General features: G+C 41.9%; 1 protein-coding gene across 1 annotated transcript in view; it reads right to left on the bottom strand.

Annotated features, from left to right (window-relative positions):
* celsr3 (cadherin, EGF LAG seven-pass G-type receptor 3) overlaps nt 1–27,061 on the bottom strand; it is a 102,501-nt gene that overhangs the window by 99 nt on the left and 75,341 nt on the right. The window contains exons 20-36 of the mRNA XM_041946775.1: nt 26,665–26,874; nt 21,296–21,494; nt 18,974–19,162; nt 18,696–18,882; nt 17,777–17,944; nt 16,635–16,761; nt 15,102–15,308; nt 11,782–11,956; nt 10,243–10,355; nt 9,347–9,426; nt 8,244–8,370; nt 7,987–8,106; nt 6,462–6,559; nt 5,633–5,724; nt 5,242–5,415; nt 2,984–3,178; nt 455–1,517 (exon numbers count right to left, since the gene is read on the bottom strand). Of these exons, the coding sequence (XP_041802709.1) occupies nt 455–1,517; nt 2,984–3,178; nt 5,242–5,415; nt 5,633–5,724; nt 6,462–6,559; nt 7,987–8,106; nt 8,244–8,370; nt 9,347–9,426; nt 10,243–10,355; nt 11,782–11,956; nt 15,102–15,308; nt 16,635–16,761; nt 17,777–17,944; nt 18,696–18,882; nt 18,974–19,162; nt 21,296–21,494; nt 26,665–26,874 (3,524 nt within the window). The remainder of the gene's footprint in view (nt 1–454; nt 1,518–2,983; nt 3,179–5,241; nt 5,416–5,632; nt 5,725–6,461; nt 6,560–7,986; nt 8,107–8,243; nt 8,371–9,346; nt 9,427–10,242; nt 10,356–11,781; nt 11,957–15,101; nt 15,309–16,634; nt 16,762–17,776; nt 17,945–18,695; nt 18,883–18,973; nt 19,163–21,295; nt 21,495–26,664; nt 26,875–27,061) is intronic.

Raw genomic sequence — 27,061 nt, 5'->3', positions numbered from 1 at the left:
TAAATAGAGTATATAAATCCAAATGCAATATAAATACAGCAGCAAAATGGAAATGGGCTGTTAGAGGACACAGGGAGAGGAAGCAGTCAGAGCTGGAAAACAGAACAAAACAGACTACGATGCAAGGGACGAGTAGATGAAGAAGCTGAAAAGTAAGAAGTGGAAGTGAGGGAGCTGAGGAAGGTTGAGATAAAAAGATGGAAAAGGAACAATAAGGGAAGTGAGGAAAAGAGTTGAATAGTGGACATGATCCCCATGGAGCTGCTGAAGAAGAGGAAATCAGTCTGAGGAACAGAAAACAGGGGAAGAGATGCAGGAAAGAAAAGAGGTGTTTACAGGGGATGTGGCTTCAAGTCTAAGACCATGAGGACAAAACAGAGAAGAAGATGTAAAATAAAAAGGTACAGGAGGTGAGGCTTAGTGGAGGCAAACTTGTTCACACAGAAGGACTTACTCGGAGTCGGGGGAGACTTCAGATACGCTGTGGGAGGTGCCAGACTGAGGCGGGGAGGGGGAGGGTCCATGGGCGGAGCCATTAGGCCCAGGGTTAGAGGCAGCGGGGGGAGGGGTGAGGACGGAGGAACTGAAGGATGCCAGGATGGAGGACAGAATGTCCAGGTGTTCACTGGACGGTTGTCGACCCAGAGGGTTCGGATTTGAACCTGCGACCTGGGGGACAGTCTGACCTGGGTACCTACATGGTGGTGCGGAGTCCAGTCGTCCTCTGACGTGAGCTGAAGTGGGGAGCTGCTCTTGCTGCGGCTCCTCGGAGATCGGGGGAGGAGGGGAGGAGGAGGGAGGCTGGTCGGGGTGTGAGGGCTGACGGGGAGGCAGCGTGCGGAGCCACTCTCGACACGGCTGAGCCTGGGCTCCGACCCCGTTGGTCTCCAGCTGCTCTCTCGACCTACTGCTCATCAGCGCCCCCCCCAGGTGCTCCCGGGATGAGGCCTGCCGTCGAGTTAGCGTGTTCAGCTGCGACCTCGATCCGCTGAGGTATCCCTCCACTCCCGCTCCTCCATTTCCGCTCAAGTCCTCCCTCGAGGCGTGGACGCTGCCTGTGTGGTGGTTGTCCAGTCTGTCCCTGGATCCTGTCAAGTTCTCCCTGGATGATGAGACTCGCTGGTGATCCAGCCCCAGACCCCCTAGCCCTGCCCCCTGCCCCAGCCCCAGCTCTCTCCTCCTGGGTAACAGATCTAGGTTGTCCCTAGAACCACGGGAGTCCAGCCGGTCCCTCGATCCCCCAATCGTCTGCCTCCCTAGTGGATCCCTTGACAGCTGCCTCCGGGCCAGCGAGTCCAGGTGCTCCCTGGAGGAGTAGCGCGAAGCCGGTTGGGAGAGAGAGCCGGAACCTCCACCGGCGCCAGCTGTGGCAGAGTACATGCGACCATAGGAGGCTGCAGGAACGCCCCGGTGGCCCAATGTAGAGGTTCGGTACCAGTTGAGCTCACTGGGGACTCGGCCCATGGTGGAAAGGCCCTGGAGTGTCGGAGGACAGCCAAGACGATTCTTCAGGATACCTGGGAGGAGAGAATAAGAACGTGAGAAGGAGAGAGGAAGACATGAGCGTCAGAAAAGGAGAAAGAAGAAGAACTATAGAAGGACTGGGATTCCATTAGAGGAGGTCACAGGAGAGTAAAACGTGGAGAAGGAGAGAGGAGTTTCAGATGAGGGTGGTAAACGGAAGATGTAAGACGAGTGAAAAGGGATGAGAAGAGATGGAAGTCAAAAGATGAAAAGAAGCAGATAAGAGCAGGAAACAGAAATGTTTTGGACTTATTAAAGGCATTTTAGGTCTTTTTACGCTGTTAACATTTTATGAATCAAAATACCATCTGAGTAATCTGGAAATCCTGAGGGAGACTTGGAAATGAGTCGTGAAACAAAAATGAACAACGTACACTGTCAAACGTGTGCTTTCTTGCAGCCACTTTATATGTGTGTGTGTGTGTGTATGTATGAATGTACATGTGTTTGGTGTATTAGTTACATTAGTTACATTATTATATTAGTACATTCCCTGAAATGTCACCGATGCTCCCAGGCAACATGAGTCATTTCCAGCTTTGCCTGAATTTCTTACTCACTCACTCTCAGTGTGTCTTTGCATTTGGGGTGTTGTGTATGTGTGCACATGCCAATTTTATATGTATGTATCCTGACTGACTTCTTACTGTACATATAAAAGTGTCACAGATGCCTTCAGGGCCGGACTTAGACTTTGACTGAAGCACCACACTGAGTTAACCATCATCATCATTCCACCTCTGACTTAAAACAAACATGCTCCCCTTTGTACAAGTCTAATCGGGACCAACAAGAAAACTAGAACATGAAATGTTGAAGTGAAACAAGAAGGAGCAGAGTAAATGCAATGATCTTTGGGCATCCTTACAAGAGAGGGCACGGCTAGGTCACACCCAGGGCACACTGAATTCATTAAAATGTATAACAGACCAACGCCACACACAGCAGATAAAGTCTCAGCTATTGGGCTGTGTTCTAAATGATGCTTTGCTGATTCAGCTCACACAGCTGACATCTCCTCCATCTTCCTCCTGGCAAAGTGCCCCATTTTCATTCTGATGACCACTCAGACTGGGTATCTGGAGATTCTTGTAAAAGGAACATAATATATTCATAGTATACAGGCCAGACACTGATATCCAAAGATGCATGGCCAAACACAGAATTAACTAGATTTTTGCCCTTGAAGTTGCAAATGTAACATAGCAACAAGAAAGACAGAATGAAGAACAAAAACACTACTTCTTATCAGACTTAATATACACTAATTTTGTGTGTTTTTTTTTAAAGGTATGTTTCATATTAGTTTCGATGTGCCACTGTCTTAACTAAAATTTAAAACCGAAATCTTTGACCTGATGCTCCTTTCTACATACAGAAAGAATAGAATAGAACAAAATGTAAGTGTGCCCTTGGATTGTGTGTGTTTGTACATGTGTGTGCTTTGCGCTCCTCTCACCCTTGCGGTGCCTGTGTGGCTGTGTGAGGCCGTTCTCGTCCCCACTGGTCAGCGCTGCATCTGGCTGGTTGTTGTTGGCAGCGTCCTTGCTGTAATCTGCCCCCAGGGGGCGCTCTGATCCCCACTTCTGCAGGGTGTGTGTCTCACACTCCTCCAAAGCTGGCCAGTATGACAGAAGGTCATTGCCGTCCAGATCTGTCACGCACAGAAAAAACAAGCACTTAGTGGTTACTCGTGAGTTAAACATCAGTTTTCGGACAATTTGTGAGGTGAAATCTCTTGCTACAAAAACTGACACCTTTCCCAACACCTTTTCAGGTCAGTGACTTGAGATAAAGCATGAAGCTCAACTGATTAACAAGGACAAAGCAGACGTTCTAGGAAAGTGGACAAAACCATTATCATTGCTGTAAACACCAGTTATGAAAAGCTGCTGATATGTTCTTATTCCTCATATTCATCTTCTTAATTTGATATCAAGCATTGTGCTGCATTTTCTTGCCATGTGTGCATCCTAACAAATGCAAAACAGATGTGGGGAGGAAGTAGCAGGTGTCAGCACACAAACAGCATGTGTTCATTATGAAATAACAGCCAGGGCAAATTAAAAGTGCCATATTGGTAGAGAATGTGTCAGACTGCTGCAGATGACCAACGAACAGGCAAAATTCATGTGTGCTAACATGTAAAACACACAGTAATTCATGACAGAGGTGGAGGATCAATAGTCTCACCTCTGTGGTCATTGTTGTGTGACAACAAACAGACATCAGTAGTGATTTGGGAGATCCCAAGCCCAATTTGACATCTTCACATTGCTTCTCATCTCAGATCAACCCTACGACATTGCCTTCATGATGTCTGTCATTTTTGCTCGATAAATGACTTAATGATTAATCCATCATCTAAATTAGTGCAGATGAATTTCTGTCTATCAAGAAATTAAGTAACCATTATTCATGATTCATTTCAGATATAAAATGCATTATGTCGTTGCACCATCAATGTTAAGTGCTTACTTTGACAACCGCATATTGTTCTAGCTGTTAGAGTTTCCTTTTAAATAATGCAACAACAAAAGGGTCTAAAAACCCATTCATCGTTTTTGTTCTGTCCTTTTCAGCTGTCCACTTCACACTTACTCAGTTATGCACATTCCCAGTCCTCTAATGCTGCCCAGTCGACGGCTCTCCTGAATTGATGAGGGGTTTAATGCTTTGTCACAATGAATAGGCCGCCATCTTCAAACTGTGACCTTTCAGTAAAAAGCCCACATCCCTCAGCACAGCTCTGGCCCTTCACTCTGACTGCATTGATGAATTGATTGGACTGTACTGGCCATCTGGATCCTGTCCTCCTCTATTCAACTGACAGCTCTGGTCCACGGTTCACCCTGAATACAGTTCATGTGATCCAGATGGCTTATTGAGCAAAGAATTGATTACTTCTATGGATTTATAGATTTGCACACGTCTGGCCTTTTCTCACAGTGAAACCTTTCACAGAGCACCGTATACGTATGACATTTATATCACATACTTTGTGGTCAAGTGCATAAACTCATATATTATGCATAACATCTTTTCATGTGTATCAGAAGAAAGGCGTATTGATTAATGACTAGTGGCACTGACATTTTCTTTCTTTTTGCTGTGTGTGTGTGTGTGTGTGTGTGTGTGTGTGTGTTTGTGTTGTATGTTTCTGGGATAAAAGAGTGGACTTTTTTCTACAGCGGGGACCTTGATTGTTCGACTCTGTACGGTCACGTCAGGTACAAGCATGGACGATGGGTGGCTGAGGGTCTAAACCAGGCATGTCCAAACTATTCCATAAAGGGCCGTGTGGCTGCAGGTTTTCGTTCCAACCAAGGAGGAGCACACCAGCTTAATTAGCTGAGCTCAGTCTTCAGCTGATAACTCAGTGATCCCTTGATGTTGATTGGCTGGCCTGGTGTGCTCCTCCTTGGTTGGAACGAAAACCTGCAGCCACACGGCCCTTTATGGAATAGTTTGGACATGCCTGGTCTAAACAATCATCACTTGGCTAATAAATTGCTTCACATGCCACTTACAATGAGACTTTGATGCTATGGTGATGATGCAACAAGGAAGCAGTATACTTTGTTGTGGAGCGGCTTAAGCATTTAGAACCTACCTAACATATCGATCAACGGCAGAGAAGAGGACTAACACTTAACTGTTGCTGGCTTTTAAGCTGCGAGCAGAAATCATTTGAAAATCACTGAAGTGCTCGTCTACCTTTGGTGCCATTGTGGGTGGGTTCGGTGAGCAGACGCTCGCTGTGATTGGAGCGTTTGAATCTCCGCTGGATGCGCCCACGGAGTCGGACGTTGTCCTCGCTCTCAGAGGAAGGGATGGAGAGACTGCGCTCCTCCTCCATGGAGAGGTCTGAGTCTGAGTCCGAGTCCTCACCTGGGAGAAGAGAGGGACAAGAAGGGGAGAGAGGGAAAGATAGAAACAAAGAGGAAAGGGTTGTTATTCTTCTCTATTGGTATGTGAGCTACATCTTTAATAAACTCAGTATGTAGGGAGAGAGAGTGATGTGAAAAGAAAGTAAAAGCACGTGAAGAAACAGGAGAAGAAACAGTTCATGGTCATGTTTGTGTACTTTGTGTGTCTGTGTGTTTACCTCCGTCTCTGTGGAACATGGCCACATCCAGGTCTGTTGCTCCGGTGTGGACGATGTTTTGTTCTAGAGTCTGACGAGCCAAAAGATTTTCTCTGACAGGGAGTGAGCAGAGATGTGGTTACACACACGCGCGTACACTTCTATCCCAACATAAACCTAATTATAACCTAGCCCTTAAAACCAAGTCAGAGCCTTCAAACAGCCCTTTGAAGTTGTGAGGTCCAGCCAAAATATCCAAAACTGTCCTTACTCTGTTTGTTAGAATGCCCTCGCTATACAGCAAGTACACGTATGGACACACACGCACAAACACACATGGCATACTGTATATGCACCCATGCCTGTCGACACAGATTAAAAATGAGAGCATCTACACACACATATAGGGACACACACACACACACACACACACAAAGCCAGACAAGACAGACGATCACTGAGCCATAAAGACTCCAACAGTCACTCTCAGAGTACATTAGTGTTGCTCTACATACAGTACAGTACATTGTTCCATCCAATCTTCTTCATCTGTACCCCACTGACCCACAAAATACTCAAGAAAATGCTCAGCAAGGGAATTTCCTCCCTGCAGCAAATCCGCTCCAGATCAGAGTCACAGAGAATCAGTCAACCCTATTTGAATGATATGATTGAATGATCAATTATCATTTGTATACTGTTGGTATTAAACCATTTGCTCTGGAACTACAGGGGGAACGATGCTAATCTTAACCTACTCTACCAGCCATGATGTGGAACTTTTCCGTCCAAATTCATTTCTAGTTTGTTAGTGTGTGTGCATTGTGTGTGTGAACACTTTTGTGTTTACCTGGCGGAGCTGACGGAGGAGATGGTGGAGGTTCCTAGGGTGATGCGGTGCAACCCGCTCTGCTCCAACAGAGATGCATTGTGATAGGGATTCTGAGCCTGAAAATGCACATACACACACAAGAACGTATGGAAAGTGAGGTTAAATTCAGAGAAACGAGAGGAAGCACCATTACTCAAATTATATTACATCAACCATTACAATGAAAACAAAGCTCTTATCTTTTTAATGAAAAATGAAACAAATTTCCACCCAGATGATGCTTTTGGAACATGGCTCACTATGGACTAACTTGTGCTCCTCTTGTCTCTGTTCCATGATATATTTTTTCATTAAGGCCTTCTTTTTCTGATGCTGGGGATACTGGTATGCACTACAATCCCCATGATATTTTTCTAAAGCTTCCAAAGACTGGCGGAGGCTATTACAGCGGCTGAATGTTAAGCTAGTGGAGCAGACGCTAACCTGGAAATGGGGCACAACTTCAGCTTTCTATACTCTATTAGGCCACTGTAGTCATAAATAAAGTACATACAGTATGAGTCAGATAGGCAAAAGGATGCTAATAAGTGGTCATTCATACATACAGTCCATCAGAGCCTCAAACAGCGTAGTGTGTGTCTAATAATAGTTTTGGTCAGGCACTCATTTTGTCCCAGAAGGCTCAGTGATGGATAGAAAGAGCTTCAGAGGAAATGGGGGTTGAAAGGGTGGAAAGAACTACGTATAAACTAACACACATTCACACTCACCTGCATGCATCGAACACAAAAGTCTCATGCACACACAAACAGGCTACATATGAAGTTTACTGGATAGAAAAGGGGATTTTAACACACACTCATGTTTGTACTTTTATCCTTGACACTCATTGACATAATACATTATGCCAAGCCCCTTTTCCTAACCTTAACCATCACAACTAAATGCCTAACCCGAACCCTAACCTACACCTAATTCTAAACTAACCCTTAAAACCAAGTCTGAACCCTCAAACAGCCCTTTCAAGGTCTGTCTGAAAGTGAGGATCGGCCAAAAACGTCCTCACGCCTAAAACTCTCTCACATACACACACGCATACACACATACTCTGGTCAGTATAGTGTTTTATCTGGGTCAGCAGCAAGCCCTGAAGGCAGAAGGCGAGGAGAGAGGGAGGACAGGAGAGATGGATGGATGGATAGAGGGCAGGAGGAATGGAGGGCAGGAGGCCCTTTGTGCTTGTCTAATAATGGATGCAGTGAGAATGTGCATCTATAAGAGACAACACTGCTGAACAAAATAAAACAGTAAATGGCTTTGGGATCATGCAGCAAGATGATTTACAGCTTCACATCAGGGTCTGAGATTCACCCAGCAAGTTGTTATAGTGCAGTAATGACCATCACATTATACTTTAAATCCTATTTTGTATGCTTGCTGCCAATGTGCCATGTATATAATTTCATAGTGATGTCAGTTCAGACCAAGATACCAGACGGCATAAAACCATTTTAGGTTCAGCAGGGACGTGTGTGTAACTCACAGTGTTCTGTGGGGGTCTTGGTGGGTCTTCTCCAGGGCTCTTCTTACCCAAACAGGCCAGTGTCCAGGCCTCCTTAACCTCTGAGTTGAACACAGTGAAGACCAGCATCACCGACAGACCCTGTGTGAAAGAGCAGTAGATAGTGTTTGGGAAAAAATGTAGAAGTTTTAATTAACTGGATGGAGGTTGAATCGGTGCTAGAGTCCTTGAAACAAGAGTCCACCGCTACAGCTATGAAACACACACTCTGCTCATACCTGCACTAGGCAGAGGACATCAAATATGTAGTAGAAAGCCAGGATGCTGTTGTTCACAGCCATCAGACCACACAGCCAGGTGGAGGTGGCTACCAGCAGCAACAGGAAGGCATTGCGAATAGTAGCACTGGAGAGAGAAACACAGGGCAGTGCAGGAGAACACGGTTAAATTTGGCTTCATCTGGATGAATCTGTGCTACACAGTCTGACAGCGGTGCTGGACATCTGCAGACAACATTTACATGTTGCATCTACACGTGTGACTTGAATGTCTTAAGATCATAATGTGGTTAAGCTTTACCTGGGAACGTGCATGTTAACAATAACACTGGTCACTTTGTTTAATTACCCTGCTGACTAGTTGACCAGCTCTTTGGCGCTTTTACTTACAACATCATAACAACACACACACGTGTTACACAGTAATGCATTATTTGCATACAGCCACTTGTTGATGATTGATGATTAAAGCAATGACTAATTTTAGAGACAGAAAACACACGAGTGACAGGAAGTGACAGGCAGCAGTAGAGAAATCACAGGATGAATACTGAGAGAGACGCCACAAAGTGGAGGTGAGCTTCTTGTGTTGTTTATGTGCATATGTTCTGATCAATAACTAAATCTGAAAAGATCAGACCAGCACTGACTGAACGAGACAGATAGAAATGGATATACAGATATACATATTCCCCTAAAATTAATTTTGTGACACTTAAGTTTACTATATCTCTTCTTAGGCTGATGGCAACTTGTAAGCTTAGCTAAAAAATATCCACATGCCTCAAAACATGGTTATTGATTAAACATGATGACTAAATTCTACATCTGTACTGCAGAGAAACTCTTATTAAATGTTAGCCAACAGACTCAAATTAGCAAAGGCTTTAAAAGTTCACTGTGGTGTTTTTTAAAAGAGTTAGTCACCAGGCCATCTTTACACAGTAACCTCTGAAGCCTAAAATAATGCAAAATGCAATTTCCCCCCAAACCAAGAGAGTGATACAGTGTTAAAAGACTGCAGACTTACACAACATAATGAAAAATAGGCAATAAAAGTACTTTTCAAAAGTGAGAAAAGCCATCTGACCATGGTTACTCACATGACAGGGATCTTCTTGGTCTCCTTCTGAGAGGGATTGCACGACATCTTGGCTACAATCATGAAAATCCCTCCATTCATCTGGATAGACGGAGATCAATACAAACAGTGAGCCTGCATTTTTAATGCATTTCAGCTGTTCTAATACTGCTGTTAGCAAGCTCAGGGATGACGATAAACAGATGAAACAAAATCAATGTGGATAAAATAAGGGAGAGGGAGTATTTTTCTTAAAGGCAAAGCCATTAAAGCTTATTAATTGCTCCTTTCTGTTTTGGTTTTTTTACTCAAATAGCACGTGAAAATTGACAAATTATTGGATGAAAGAAATCACTGAATAAAAGAATTAGTACAGAAGAAGCGAAGGCACATGTGCGCTGTAATTATACACAGGCATTACAAAATCTGGCACAGTTTTGTGTCTAACATGTTGCAGCGGAGTTGGAAAGTGAAAGGTGCTAACTTGACGTGGTGAGCAATTAAAATTATGGTCTAGCAGAGCTCAAGTGGGTCGTCTTTGTAAAAGTCATTTGGAGTGCCGCCACTTATGACTGATGATATAATTCTGCTAATTTTGGGAGTCTGCCCAGCCAGCAATTCATGGGCAAGCAAGACAGCATAAACCAAGTTTACAGACATTTTTATTTGGAGAAGAGTTTACCTCAGGCTGATATCAAGCAGAGTTAAGCTGATCTGCACAAGGTTTTATGGTTATATAATCTTTTAAGGGGTAACAAAACTGGAATCATTGTTCTCTGAAAAAACAGAATTCACTTCGTTTGCTCACCATCAGTCTATCCTACCATTTCCCCTCACATCACTGTTCACACTTTTTGCTCAGGTCTCTGTGCATACAGCAATAACGACAGTGTATCAGACAGAAAGAAAGACAGTTACCAGTATGACTATGGCTATAGGACCAGCAAAGCTCCAGATGAGTTTGTCATAGATGGAGATCCAACAGAAATCTGGGTTCCCGTAACCCTCTGGGTCCAAACCCACGGCCAGGCCTGCAGCGAAGAGACAGACAATCAGATCACAGACAGGAAGATCTCCTCTAAGATCTCTACCACGGTCAATCACCGAGAGAGGACAGAGACAGGCAGTGCAGTATGTGACAGCATATAATTATCTGCACGACAGTGGCAAGAAAGGTCTGAGACATAACAGAACATGTACCGATTAATGCTAGATATTGATCTTTTTAAGACATTATTAAATTATAATTTCAGGTGACAAAAGATCATGTTGGAGGTAATCAGCTGCTGGGAAACTGGCTGTACTGTAAATGTATGATTACATCATTGTCAGAGATGTCAATATATGTTTTCAGTTTTCCTCCTTGTACTACTACATAATCATTGATGTGTCTGATAAATTAAATGTTTAGCTTGCCAACATTAAAACTGACTGTTTTAACAATGATATATTTATTTTACAGAATAGCGAATGGAACTAGCAGATCATATCAGCTAGATATTAGTGTTGTTAGTGCAGAGGCTAGAGGTCATTTATTATATTAAATTATATAATATATATATTACTTTTTAATTATCCTGCTGGCTGCATAAAAAACAATAATTTGCATCGTTTTTAAGGAGACAAAACAGTAAAGATATAATCCATACCATTTTTGGATTTGTGTGCAAATAATTTTCACTCATTCATTTCATCATTTCCACACAGACACTTGTCCATAACCCGACCAGACCGCCACAATGGTGCCTGAGGCAGTCGCGAAGGCATTTTTTACTGACTCCAGAACTGTCTCTATTTCCTGGATATCCTTTTTTGGACAGCACCGTCAAGGTTCTGACAGTTGTGGGTATAAAAAATTCTTGAATTAAATAGCAAAAGCAAGAGAGACAGGAAAAGCCTAAATAAAGATGGACAGACAGATAAACACACCTCTGGAAAGAGACATGCAGCCAGCGTGTGTGTGTGTGTGTGTGTGTGTGTGAGTGTGTGTGTGTGAGACAGATCCATTCTTCAGGCAAGGTGAGACAGCGGTCGGTGTGTGTGTGTGTGTGTGTGTGACAGTGACAGAAATAGCTAACGATAGAGGGGAGCTGACAGCATGTATGAGTCCAGATGGAAACTGCAAACTTGTGTGTGTGTGTGTGCGTGTGTGTGTGAGCAGCCAGATATTACTTTCTTACAGTATGTGCTAAGGAAGAAATTGCTTATGCGTCTGTGTGCTTTACTATCTCTATATTAAAATGTCACTAAAACCTTTTTAATGCAAGTGTCAATCGGTCACCTTATCAACACAGCCAGACTCATTGTGAATGTGTATGTGATGTGTGTGTCTGTGCACATATATGATAGTGTATATAAATGTGGCATGGACATGTTTGACTGTGTGTATACATGGATGCATGGCCATGTTTCCGACAAGCCTCACAGAGATCTAACGCGTCTGCATGTGTGTGTTACCTGTGATAATGGCGGGCACTCCCCAGCCGATGGCGTAGTAGAACCTCATGGCACCATAGTTGATGTTGCGTTGCTCGGTCTGCATGCGGTAGATATGAAGGCCCTCTACGAACATCCAGGCAAACGTGGACATGAAGAAGTAATGCAGGAGGATGGCGACAACTGTACACAGGAACTGGAGGGAGACAGGAGGAGAATGGTTAAAGGAAGAAAAGAAGGATGGAGAGAGATGGATCATGCAAAAGAGAAGGCAAAAGAAAGAGCAGCAGGGGATAAAGACAGAATGGGAGGGATGAATTCAGCATGAAGAAAAGAAGGATTGAGATAAAAAAATAATCCTCTGTATTGATTTTGTGACAGTTGCAGAGCACACATTTTGGCAAGCGACCAAAAAGTCTTTATTACAACACAGCAGGTGTCAGCCACGAAGTAACAGGCGTTCATGATGTAATTAAAAACGAAACTAATGAACAGAATTTATGGCAGCGTGTTACATTATTTCTTCAGGAAATGCACAAAATAATTGATATGAATGCAAATGAATGTCACTAATGTGCTGAATTATAGTAACAACACCCAGGAGTGCGTTCTTAAGTGTGATTATGGGTTATAGTAAGCACCATCACTAGAGGAAAGTACACATAATAAAGAATTCCCCTGCAGGTAATGTGTAGCAGATATGTGTGTAAAAGTCTGAAAGTGTTCATGTAACATATGAAAAACAGTAAAAACAGCAACAAAAAGGAGAGTAACTAGTTTCCTGGTCAGTTGAAGCATATTTGAAGGGTTTAATATGCTCCAATTGTTTGAATTGTTGAATTAAAATCTTCTATTTCAAGCTTCCATCAGCATCAAAGGTAATAAACAGCTACAAACAGCATTCCTATAAAAATGTCTGCTTAGTCCATCGTTGATTTATCGCTCTTTATCTTTTCAAATATCAATGAAACAGTATTGATGAACATAGAGAATCGTCTTTATTGCCATAGATGCTGCATGGACGCTGAGAGGATGTCACAGCAGTGCTAAAAGATGCTGTAATCAGTTCTAACATAGATATCTGAGGTCTGTCCAATACCATAGTTAAGACTGCAAGCCGGGGTGAATCCCAACACTTTTTGTCAGAGCAGGACATAAACTTCCAAATCACTTCTGTCAGTGAAGTGTTGCTGTTTGGTTTGACAGTAATGCTCCATGAATAATGCAGAATATTTGATTTAAGCCTTCAGAGAAATTACCCTCAGGCTGCATCCAAGCATGTCTGGAGTGGCTTTTTTGAACTCTGGAGCCTTTAGTCTGTTTTGTTTGTTGGATCAAACAGGATTGACACTGTTCAAACTCAAGTGGCACTGAATTACAGCACCTACACTTCTGAAAGGACAAGTCATCATCTTCTAGGAGAACTGTGAGGCTGTTTGTCAGAAGTAAAAACGAAATCTAAACCAACCCCAGGAAATGACTTGAAAAGCACAGGTTTGTGAGTGAAAACAGTTGTTTGCTGGCAATTGACAGCCAGCGTTCAAAGACATGCTTTGAATAGCAAGTAAAGTGACAACAAACTGTAGTCTGGCATGATTTGTTTATTTGTACCTACAGTTTATGTGTTCTTAAGCAATACAAACACCAGACAAGGTAGACTGCAGCTTAAAAAGCTCAAAAGGTCCATCCTGTGTTAGCTCAAGCTGCAAGAACTGAAATCAGATTTGCTTTGGCTCTCCCTCTCTGCCAAAATCTTTAAGCATGACAGCTGACTGCATACTCTGAGTTTTTAGAAGCCTCGAATGAGTGATGGCATCCTGCTCTCTGGACTGACAGCTAAACATTTATAACCTTTGTGAAAGGGGCATATGGGTGGATCTTCAGGTTACAGCTTGGACTCATTTGTAATTGGACAAAAACAAATTAAATAAAGAAATGCTAATAATGTTAATAAATTAAAGTTTTCCACCTCCACAGTTTGTTCCAAAGAAAACAAACTATGTGAATGTCTCACCAGTAAGCTGTTGTCTTAGTCTTTAATTACTCAGAAAGCAGGTAAACACCTAAAATGTAAATGCAAACATTCTTTAGTCTCAACCTTCATCGCTCTAAAGAGGGAGAAATACTCCACTGAAGAAATACTCCACTGAAGAAATACTCCACTTCTCCACTTCTTTAAGTTAAGGCAAGCAGACTTGTAAGTCCCAGATTTGAAGGTTAAAAGAAGCTCAGTACAAATTCCTAATGACAAGGCCAGAGTCGACACAGAAATAGCAACAGCCTTGGCAGGAATACAGCCAGACGATGAATTTCACACTCCCACACACACACACACACACACACACACACACACACACACACACACACACACACACACACATAGACAGTTCCTGGAGACTTACCCTAACCATAACCACTACTTGTGTACCCCTACCCTGACACTAACTTTAACCCAAGCCTTCACCCTAAAATGTAATGATTTACACAATGTGGTCTTGCCTTTTGTCCTCATAAGAAAGACAAGTCCCCAAAATGCTATGTCCCCACAACGTAAGAAACACATGTCCACACAAGAATACAAACACAAAAGTTACACCCGAAAAGGCAGAAAGACTAGAACACACAAGACCGCTGCGAGCATTAACATGCTCTCCCGAGCATGATGTACATGAATTAGAGAACATATTGTTCAGCTAGAAGTAACCAGTCGCACTGTAAGAGCCGTACAGTTGACTGTGAGGGGGATACAGCTTAATTAATTGGATTTCATGCTGAGTGAGCACATATTTTCAGCACCCTCTTGACAAGACTCGCTGCACTTTAAGCACAGACATACACACACATACACACACATTTGTGATGTAACAAGGAGAAAAAGGACAGAGAAGAGGAGAAAATGCAGGAAGCACTGAGCCTAATAATTAGAAGAAGACTTACAGTAGAAGAAACAGCAAGAAAAACATCAATGTGATGTAGAGATGCACAGAGTGAGCAGGAAGGTGCAATACAGAGGGTGACGAGTTGGAGAAAGACAGAAACCAGTTGTCTCAAACAAAACTGAAAGAGCAGAATTTATGATATTGCATTGGAAAATGTCTTGATATGTCAGAAGAAGGATATATATGATGATCTACAGTATAGGGGAAGCAAAGAATTTTCCACCACGAGTGGTGAGTGCACCTCCAAGTCTGCAAAATGTTGCTAAAAAAAGCCATTTTGAGACCAAAAGCAAATGTTTGCTCATTCACAAGGCTGCAAAGATGAAGGCGAACATGACAAAAGCACCATGAACAAACAGGGCAACAGAAAACACAAGCACACAACACCCCACCGCCGTCTACCTGTTGTTCAGTCTGATTGACCCCGAGCAGAAACACCAGCTCTGACAAAAACATGGCCGCCGCTGTGTTCGAATGGATGCTCCTGGTGTTGGACTTGAGGCCTCGGAGGCAGGAGAGCACCAGGACAGTGAGGAGGAGGGCCAGCATTGAGACACACAGAGAGGAGTATGTGACCATGGCAAGCGTCTCCAGATCCCCCTCCAACTGCTGCTCACAGAGAGGTGCGAGAAGGGGAAAAGGGTGGAGAGATGATAGAGAGAGGGTATTATTGGATTTATAACATTTTGGCGCGAGAAGATGAAAAGGGAGGACAGAGGAATGAAGGAGAGTCATAATAGAGAAAGAAAATGTGAGAAAAAATGTGGAAAATGGGAACACAGACACAAGTGAGGAAGGAGTGAAACTGAACAAAAGATGAAAAATCACACGGTGAAATAAGGCAATAAGATGAAAATGAACAACTTTAACATGCTGAAATGCTGCTGCTGCTGCTGCAGTCTGGGTCACTGTCTGCCCTCTGGCTTCACTGAGTGACAACTCATTATAAATACATCAGAAAGGTTGCATTATTTGGAAAGCTATTAAATGAGCCAAAGAAACAAAAGCTGCACCAGTCACCACATTGTTTGCAAAAGCATCAGTATCTACTAATCAGAGAACACTGGCTGGTTTGCAATACTAAATATTAAAGTCTTCCAAATGATTGAGACAGGTGGAGAACCTCTGCATTTAAACCATTTATAACGCTTTATTCTAAATAGAAAATAAAAGAAAGACAGAAAGACCAGAGAGAAGAAGGAAGACAAAAACTATCCAGGCTATCTAGAGGAATCATCAACAGGTCAAGCAAACCAGCAGACCTTTCTAATCTGTCAGCAGAAACAGAGTATCAAAAGCATGACATCGATTCATCGCTGTCTTTGCATGCACAGAAAGAATGTGTTGCTGGTAAACATAACCACCACCAGAATTTTATTTGGGAAAATTTGGTTCATCTGCAGCATGTCAAATAAATGGAAATGGAATATCCCTCTTTGTATCTCTCTGACATAATGATGAATGAAGTGCTCAATTCAGTGAAGTAAATCATTTATGTTTTGGAGAAAAGTAGAACTTGAAATTCATCACAATGCATGAGGTTTCTGAATCCACAAGTTTCCTGTCCGTGTCTCTGTGATACCTCATCACTTAGTATGCTGGGGTGCGATGGGCAGGGGGTTTGTATTAAACCGTGAAAATCTTTTACAGCTGTAACAAGGCTTCCTTTAGCCTTCAAAATGACAGTCAGGGTTTAATTCTTGAGGATTTCAAACTTTCACACTGACTAAATCCAGCAATTACCAGCTAAGATGTTCAAATGAAAAAAAAAGAGCAAAACAGACACTGGCATGAAAAAGAGTGTATGTCTTCACAGCAGGTTCAGTAATAGGAAATACCTCATCCTGACAGAGAGGCATAAGAAATAAATCAAATGGGTATGAATATGTAGTTCATACACAGTATCTGTGAGTACTTGACTGACAGATCACTAACCTCTCTCTGCGAACTGTCCATCAGCACGCCGAAGGTGCCCAGCCTCTGGCACTGACAACGGACATGAGAGGTGTTCCTGTACACCACCATACAGTCCCTGACTGTCCAACAGCCTCCTATCTCATATCTACAGAGAGAGAGAGACAAAGAGAGAGAGAGAGCGGATTAATGATGAAGAGAACTGTATCCTATGTGCAAAAATATGTGTTTACGATCCATCAACTTTAACAGGAAAGTAAGTCAAATGGACCTCTGTTGTTTGTATGCATGCAGTGTGTGTGTGAGAGCTCATCTGCTTGTGTCCAGAAGTTCATGTTGTCTCTTGTCACTGAACATATACATGTGTGTTAGTGTATGTATGTGGCCCCCGTGAGTAAAACATGAACACATGAATGCACTGTAATATTTTAGGATTCAGATGCAGATCCTTCTGCAGTAAGAACAACGGTGCCCCCTCTGTTAATCTTAAAAATGGACACCTTAATGTGGTAAAGACAGCAGGTGGCACTTAGCCGTCTTTTCATGTGACGTTTAATGTTCACTTCACAGCAGGACTTCTGTAAGTAAACCTTTTTCATGGCAGATATTTTGACAGTTATAGCAGGTGTAATTAATTACAGTAATAACGACTCACAGAACTCAGCCATCATTACTACTATTAGCTACACCTCTGTTTTTTTTTTGCTCTGAGAGGTCTGCAAAGAAAAAAGTGTATAATAACAAAGTCTACAGGCAGACCCTGAGTACATTTAATACTCATCAAATTAACACTAGATTAAAATGTTAAAATAATGTAGGTTCATGACAAACTTTAAAAACAACAATAAATAATTATTAAATTCAGAGTTGTCTGTTAATGTTTCCGCACTACAACAAATATGTAAATTAATTACACAGATTTACCAGATAAAGAGGACCTCAAAGACAAACCTCTGTCTCCAGAATGCATTAGACTGATACATATATCCATTTATCAGAATAACAAAAATATCTATAAAGATACTGAACTGAATTGAATTTTCAGTTGTATCATTAGTATCAATATGAGGTAACTGACTGATACCCAGCCTTAATGTACAGTATGTGTGTGTGTGTACTCATGTCTGTGTAGGAATATATGACTATGTGTAGTGTGTACTCACTGACTGCTGTGGTTCCACTGCACACACAGTGGCTTGCTGCGATTGGCCGTCTCCAGCAGCTTGAACTCGAGCAGGATGGGCTGGTCCAAGTGCCCGCCCACAAACGTCTGGTTGTTGTAGACAGAGATACTGACCACTGGGGAGTTCATTACAGGGTGTCGAGGGAGCCTGGGGGAGACAGAGCGCAGAGTTACTGTATGTCTACTAGATCAGACAGAAAGTAGGGTTTGATACGAGTGTACTGTACGAGTTAGGATGGTGAAGAAGGTAAAGACGAGGTGAGCAGAGGGGAACCCAATTGTTATACAAGACTTACATGACTGTTTAATGACACCCACTAAAAACTGGACAGTTTGTTACTTTGTATTTAAGCCCGGAGGTGAGGGGGAGCAGAGGGGGAGAGGGATGGGAGGAAAGGGGGAGAGAAAAAGAGACGACGATACCATGAGAGAAAGAGAGAGAAATACCAGATGTCAAGAAGGTGATGTTGGAATTAGTGCAGAACTAATTAATCTATTAACCTATTAGTCAACTGAGAAAATTAATTAACAACAGGATTAGCTGCTTTTTTGTCTGCTTTACATCATTGTCAACAGGAGATCGTTGGGGATTGATTAGACAAATAAGCATTGCGAAGACGTCTCCTTGGCATTTAAAACATTTTACAGACTAAATGATAAACAGAATTATCACTTTCAGATTATTGATAGAAGTTTCTAGACAAAGTTAATTAACAATATTCTGAGCATAATGTTTTCAAATGATGTTGTGCTCCTGTTATATAAAAGCAATTTTGGTTTTGCAACTGAATTAAAGACATGGTTAATCCAGATTTCTATATCCAGCCTGCTTCCTTCCTCAGAGGGCTCAGAGCTGCTGTAATCAGATTATTATTGTTATGAGTGTGATTGATTCCCACCTCACTCCACGTCGGTCTGTGTGATACTTGGGAGGGAGGGCGGCACCCAGACTGCGATAGATCAGCAAGATGACAATGGTGATGGGCTGCTCAGGCATTGAAACCATGCGTCTGGCTGCAGTGTGTTCGCCCGTCTGATTGGCTGAGATACTGACAGGGGCGGCAGCAGTGTTCTGAGTGGCCGAGGCTGAAATGGAGAAGTCTGTGTGAGTATGTTCTCTTAGTTTGAGCCACTTAGACTCTCAAGCCTTTAATTATATTTGTAAGTCTGTTCTTACATTCTTTCTCTGTCCGCTCCCTCTCCTTCCAGTTGTGTTGCTGCTGTCGTTGTGGCACCAGGGCAGCAGGGGGCAGTATCACATGGGTGTAGGGATCCCACAAAGCCTGACCGCGAAACAGGGTGGTGTGGTAACGTGGGAAACGCCGCCGCACATGGGTCTGGTTCTCCACACGGTCTAGGTTCATGACTGACGAACAAACAGGCAGCAATAAACACACATGACCACACAGTTTTGGACACAATTTAAGTAAAGTTTGTTACACTGCCTGTGTACGGCAGTGCTAGCAGTATTTAATTTTCCTGTTTTAAAGACATAAAAACGTAAATCCTGCTCCCTTTGTAAAGCAACAACCTCGGCCAAGTATTTTCTCATAGAGGGTTCATGTCATTGGTCCATATTGTGAGATAAATGTCTATCTATTAGTGTAATGGACACTACACTTTAGCAATTTATCATTTTAACAAAGAAAGAACAACTACGATCTTGGTAGCATAGCAACAGCATATTGTGCACTGCAGCTTTATCTAATTAGAGGGTCAAAGCATCATGGGACCTGTAGTTATTGAAAGCTAACAAAATAGGATGACTTTTAGCTTTGTTTAAATGACAAAGTGCTCCGATTTTACCAGCCAATTTAGTACAGATGTGTAGTGTAGTTCAGTCCCATTTTCAGGCAGAATAATGAAAGAAGCCCTTCACACACTGAGCAATGAAAGCTCCTGGAACATAAATAAACCTACTCCCTAAATAGAAAAAAAAGTAGTTAATTAATAGTTAATTAATAGAAAAAACTGACCATAAGCGTACAATATCCACTATTTTTTTTAATTTGTCCAAAGCTACATAAGCTGGAGAATGGCCTTTGATCTTACTGACAACAGATGGAAATCACAACAACATTGTTACACTTAATTTGTCAATTTTTCTCAAATTCAGATTATTAGGTTTAAGGTTTTCTTCTCAACTTCTTAACTAATTTAAGAGGAAACCTGAACTGCCTGTGTCAATAAACCAATTTATTCTTGGTGGATATGAGAGTGAGGAGAGCCAATACAAAAAAAACACACACACACTGTTGTATTATAGGAAATGAGGTGTTTAGCAGGAAGTACATAGTTACCATGGAGTGTTCAATAATGACTGAACACTTGAAGCAGCAAACAGCAGAACAGCACTCAATACAGGCAGAGAAGTATATTGTGTGTGTGAGTCTGTGTGTGTGTGTAGGAGTGTGAAATTTAATGTTGGCTGTAGTTTTTATTCCTTTTCACTTCTCCTCCTACCTCTCTGTCTGTGAATCTGCATCAGGCTGTTGGGTTCAGGTTATTTAACAGCATTTTGGTTGTGTTCCACAGGGGACGCATATACAGTGATGTAAAAGACAGAGAGAGGCAGAGGAAAAAAATAAAAGCAGCCAATTCATGCGGGCCATCATAGGCAAGCCTATTTTATATTTTCTTCAGGAGTAACTGTGTTACCAATCTACACTGAAGGAAGCTGGTGAGTAGCTTGCACCTTTGATGAATTTCTGAGTTTTGGGTGTACGGTATTTTATGGGAATTCAATCTATATGTGTAGCTAAGAGCATGAGCGTGAAATTCATTGTATGACCTCATCCCTCGAGAGCTGCTGTTGTTGCTATTTCAACACCTCTACAGATTAACAGTATTGCTCAAGTGACAGAAAAATTTGGACAAGAGCAAAACATACAAGTGACAGGATGCCAGAAACTAAACAGAGCCAAATCCACATTTTGTATTTGTATAGTAAGGGAGTGTGTGTGCGTGTGTGTGTGTCTAACCCATCATTTTACAGTTGCTAACAAAAGTCTTGAGAGCCTAGGTGTTCAGTAATTATAAACTACAGCCTATCAGTGTATGTGCGTCTGCATGTGTGTGTGTCTGTTGCTCAGTCTGTGATCACGTGTGTGTGTTTGGCATCTGTAAATCTACATGATGTATGTTGGCAAGCGCTACAGCGCTTCAGGGTTTTGTGCGCGCACTGGAAGCATTAGCTGCTGTGTGTGTGTTTGTGCGTGTGTGTGTGGGAGTGTGAAATTTATCTCTCTGTGTTGCTGCCAGTGCTCTGGCTATGCCATCATCATTTGCATTAGCACTGTTCATCTCCCGCTTCACAATGAGTCATTCTAGCTGATTTCACGGTAGTGATTTACAGTATTATGAGAAAACCGCAGCAAATCGTCTGTTAAGATTAAGATTTCATTAGTGTCTTATTCTCTTTTATTGGGTCTGACGAGTGATTAGATATTGTACCATGTTTGAGCATCTGTGACTGTGAGTGTAGTCTTTCTGCACTCACCTAAGTTTGGAGCAACCAGTGCCACAGGGTTGAGGTAGGTGAGCTTCATGTTCTGGGCCAGATTCTGGGCATACTGCTCCAGCAGCTCCGTCAGCTCGGCCGGACCGCCGCCAGGGATGTGGTTCTGACTCTGAGTGAGAGCCCGCCAAAGCCCAGAGGTACCGGGACCCAACAGCACACTGCAGCCCCGGAGAATGTTCTGGAAGCAGCAGGAAGATGAACAATTGTAAAAGTAAATCATTCAAAATGCTTTGTTTCTGGGGAGTCTGTGACCACAAGTGCTCGTGTATGCAGCTAGAACAATTCAAATACTGGAAAAAGATTTGAGCAAAATACTCACAATGAGTTTAGTCTAAATGTATAATAACAAATTTACTCTGATGGTTGCCATAAATGTTCCTCTATAACTGCAGCGGTTCTCATCCCAGGACTCTGGGATACAACATGGTGGCAAGGTGGATTTACACCTGGAGGAACAGGTGAGCATTTCTGCAGTATGGCAGAAAGCCAGCAGGAGGCTTAGACGTGAGTGCCCAACAGTTTATGCTGAATCAGCACCCTATCAGTTACGATCAGTTCTTTCTTTTCATAAAGGTTGTGATTAAGGCAGAGATGGGGTGAGGAGGAGGGAGAGGAGACGTGATGAAGCAATTTAAGAAAAGACAGAACTGGAGATTATTACAGATTCTGGTCGAGAAGAGGTCTTATTGTGAAACCTTTCGTCAGGCTGCTGTGACTGGGACCACAAGAGCATGGTGAAAAATTGTAAACAGAGCAAAGAAACAACATCAGAACAAGTCTTGAGCTCAATTAATACAAGTTCTACCATGATGATATGGCCGGTTGGGCACTGCACCTCGTCACCATGCTTTTCATGGAATATTTGTGACTCTATATGAAGGCCTGTAGATAGCAAAGACTGCACGGTCTTGCAAAATATTCTGAACAAAGAGTAGAGAGAGAGAGAGACAGAGAGAGGGAGAGAGCGAGAGCGTGAAGTGCTCACAATGATTCGTTGCAGTCTAACTGCACCAAACCCAATAAAGCACTGCAATCTCACATAAAGCTCTGGGGGAAAAATATACAAGTAAACCTTCAGACAAACAAGGAAAACAATATATATTGCAGTATGGGGGAGAACGTAGTGAAGTGTAGAGGGAGAGGAAAGAACAATCAGAAACAACCATAGAGGATAAGTAAGTGGCAAGGGGGAAAAATTAAAGAGAAAGACAGTGAGAGGAAGCTATAGAAAGAAATGCATGCTTGGCTCAGAGACGCTGGGAGCAAAGACAAAGGTGGACAAGAGAAATAAATTAAAAGACTGTTATGGTGAGGTGGAAAATGTGAAACATGACTGTTGGAGGCAGGAGACACAGCTAAGTACAAAAGTGATTTGGCGGCATTACAACAAACACAAACTTGGATCGGAGACAATATTCAAATCCAGGTTTTTGCATTGATTTGTTCCATAATTGCTCTTTCATTAAAATGACAAGACTTTGGTGAATCATATTTAACAATTTATGTCTATTAGGCATGAAATATTCTGCTCTTTGCACTTTTGATGATCCATGTGGTGATTTAGTATGAACAATATCAGGGGTGTCTCACCTGTTGATTGCTAATTAGGAGTCACTGTGGCAGATGATGCATTACAGTATATGTGTAGATACAGTATATATGTACATATACAGTATATAGTGAAGAATGCTTGAACAGCTTGAACACGGCTATGAATAGTTTTCCAAACAAACAAGCATCCATGCTTCCTTTGTTCTTAAAAAGCACGCTGAACATGCCTTGAAAATAAGCCAACATTCCTCAATGAAAAATGTTAAGGTGGATCTTAGGCTTTAAACCCAAGCAGGCTGTACACTCAAGGGCTCATATGGCCCGTATTTATCTATTGAAAAGAAAAAGGGTGAAAAATGATGAAGACTAACAAAAGGAAAGAGATTTTAAAGAGGCGGCAGATGATAGGATTAGAGAAAGAAAAGGAGGCAGAGGGCACACAAAGGCTGAGGGAGAGGCAGCATGGATGACAGGCTGGAGCATAATGCTAGTTCAATCACTTCTACAAACAGATTATATGTGCCATTCAAACAGCAGCATGTTGTCATAGCCCAACTATTTGGAACAAATTCTTTTTATCACATCAGATTTTTTTTTAGTTCTCTTCACACTCTTCATTTCTGCTGCTGGGATCTCTCTGTGAGAAACAATGACAACCTGTTAGGACCATTGTGCAGAATATTGTGCCGTAAGGAATTCCAGATGTCTTAATGGCTGTTACAGAGCGTATAATATCAGAAGTTCTCTGCCTCATTTCAAAACACATTTGGCACATTTTTGCCATTCCTTGGATGAGACATGAGCTCTATCTAGAGGTACAGTAGTATCCAGTTGGACGGGATCACAGCTTGAACATGAGGTTTCCATTTTCCTCCATTCCTCATTCACTCATTGCTGTATTGCTAATGTAAAAACACTTTCCTCCCTGCCGTCCTTTGTTACTTCTGCAGCCACAGGGCTCTCTTACCACTGCTGAGTTACTATAGAAACCATGTTCTACATTACCTGTTCACCTGGCCTAATAGCTGCTGTTTAAAGTGAAGTGTCAAGTATTATCAGATTTTTTTTTTATTCTTGAGAAAAAATGGGCTGTCTGCAGCTCCACTTCAGTGCTGCCAGGGTAAACCACAGCCGCATCATTAACTCCAGATGATGAGATGTGGGCAGCCTGACTGTTTGAAAGCCAGAGGTTGAGGTTACAAGTGAGGCGAGTTGAGGTTTTTACTCTGGGAAACTGCAAGATGACAATAAAAATCATTATTGTTCTATTTTGGTAACATACGCTTGCTTCATGCCGCTGTGGACCAGTTCACCAAATGTTAAATCCTAATGGCCATATTTCTGATTTACTGTCAGGTGAAGTGGTTAGGTGAAATGTCAGACAGGAAAAGGTTTTTATTTCACTCACTATAGGATGTCATTAATTTTACCACTGTGTTGCTATAGCAACCGTCCTCCTTAGCCAAAGATGATGTATTGATCACATGGAGCAATGTACAAAATGTTTATTCCAGATTGGTTAGAAATTTAACATTGGTTTTAAATTACATTTTACTTAATGACCCACACCCTAATTCAGTTTAAGAAACATCTACAGAGGATGACATGCTGAAACAATCAACACATTATCCAGTGTGCTGGCATCCTTTCTCTTTTGTTCACAGCGTTGTAACTGGAGTCACAGAGTGTGTTCGGAAATTCAGCATGCGCAACAAGTGTGCATTAAATCAGATTAATATGAGTGCTCTCTTTTATTGTTCATCTCACACTCATGCCCTTTGACCCACTAAATTGACACACAGATACACAGAAGATATAATGTGATGAGCACATTTTATCTAATATATAATACGCTGCCTTATGAAATAAACTAGAATGAGTTCTTATTCCTTATGAAGAACCACTAAGGAAACAGTTTGATGGTCACTGGAACAATTAATGCAGGCACATTTAAAAAACTACCTTTGATTCTGGGAGATTTGGAATAAAATGTGAGTGTGCATTAATGAAATCGGATGTTGCTAACCACAACCACTCAGTTTCTATAGCAACTCGTTATTAGCTGTGTAACATTATCAATGACTGAGTCTCTGTCAGCACCGCAGGGTGTGGCTACTTCTGCTACAGCTGTCATCAGGTGGCTAAATCCTCAATGTTTGCACAAATTATTAAATGTTTACCCGTGTCACCTACACTAAAACAGCACTAAAGAGCAAAAACCTGCTTTTTAACTGCCCATCAAGGCCCCTGTTGAATATGAATAAATCACTTCCTGGATGTATAAACAGCTTGACTGAACTCATCAGCTTGAGGTAAATGAAGTAAAAAGTCAGGTAGTGTGAGATTACTATTCAGCACCGTGTAAATTCCCTATTTCTGATAGAGGTACTATTACTTCTACAATAATACTAATACTATTAGTGTGTTACTACTACTACTACTACTACTATTACTGATACTTCTGAAGATAATACAAAGCTGTTTATCTTAGCATTGAATAATAATGTGAGTTTTTAGCTTAGTAAAGATCTAATATTAAAATCCTCATGAATGAATATATTAACTATATCGTCAGCCTGCGGGGTGTCAATTTCCCCTCACTGTTTCCACAGTGACATGCAATTTGTCAATTACTGTCACACCAGCCAGTAAATTGAAATGTTTAAAAAGGAAAGAGGGGTCTTTTATTTACTTGTGATTTATGGACAACTCATTTCTTGTCAGTCAAATTTGATGTATAAGCTAAATATTTATTGCAAAGTGATATGGAGATGTCGCCTTGGCGCCTTTACTGTATGTCAAAACGACAACATGCTAAAATTGTCCTGCGTCAGCTCTCACGTCCTCCACTGAAGCCGTGCTATCAGGTAAAATGAGACTCTGTCAGTAAATATGGAGAGATGACATGTTGCAATATTTCATGCGCTGCTGTCACTACATCGCCATAGCAACATGACCTTCCATTTCAGAAGAAAGACATCTGGTTGTACTACCTAGTCTCTGGGTGTGTTCCCCATAAAGGCCCAGTGTATCAGTCATATCGACCGTTTTAAATAATCTATCTCATGTCTTCTGGAAGATTCTGTGCAGATTTGTGGTTGCTGCTAGCAGTAATATAAAGCTGAAGTCTGGTTCAGTCCTTCATATAACTTCAGCATTATATCAATTATTAAAATATCAATTATTAAAATATCCATTTGTGATGGCACAATATCAAACCTCCAAACGGACCGAGCTATTGTAGTTGGGGATGCTCTTCATAAACTAATATTCCAAAATGTTCGTGTTGGCTACATGTTTAGATTTTCACACACTAAGATCAACAGCACAAACTCATTATTGGCTTCACACATCACTACCCCTCCTCGCTTTCAAACAACCTTTCACAGCTTGCACACTTGCTGTACTTTGAACATCATTTCCATCTAACTCTCACCAATATTTGTGACCAAATGTAACCACGAATTAGACAATGTCTAACCTCCATCTCACACTCCAGTGTTTGTGAAAGTATAATTAATTTCCCATGAATGTCTCTGTCTCCTGTCGCAATGTGAGTGCTACTGTGCACTCCTTTCTCAAAGATGTCTCTTGGATTTGAACAGCAAGGTGAATCACAACAGGCAGTGAACTGCCCTTGTTAATGGGAAATATATGCCCAGAATAGCCATCATATATCACTGCAAGGAAATCTTGCCCCCACTGGTCACTGCTCTCACCCTTCCACTGACACATATAAACAATGTCAGAGTATGTGTCTGTCAAAAACTGAACTGAGGGTTTTTACTGTCTTTTACCTCATTGAAATGAGCATCCTGAGTAGCCGTGAGTCCGAAGCCGCTCTGCTGGGTCTCGAAGGTCAGGAGGCGGGACAGCAGTCGTTCTGCGATCTGCAAGTCATTGCCGTAGAGTCGGGCCGTCGCCTCGGTGACATCACGGAGCTGGTGGGCGAGTTTCTTCTCCATGATGGTGTTCAGCTCCGTCTCATTACGCTCCAGAGAATCAAGCTAAACATACAGACACCAACAAAACATTAAAAAATGATCCAATTTTTACATCTACCTAAGAATTACTGGGCTTTAATATATGACAATATGCATGTACAGCAGCTGTACTTAACGTCTACAGAGGTACTGAGGAACTGTATTGTATTGTACCTCTAGTTCATTAAAAGTTGCTTACACATGTAAAATG

This window comes from Chelmon rostratus, chromosome 10, assembly GCF_017976325.1.
Source record: "Chelmon rostratus isolate fCheRos1 chromosome 10, fCheRos1.pri, whole genome shotgun sequence".
In the NCBI taxonomy this organism is placed as follows: domain Eukaryota; kingdom Metazoa; phylum Chordata; class Actinopteri; order Chaetodontiformes; family Chaetodontidae; genus Chelmon; species Chelmon rostratus.
The sequence above is the reverse complement of the archived record's forward strand: the minus strand, read 5'-3'. Positions and strand labels throughout refer to the sequence as shown.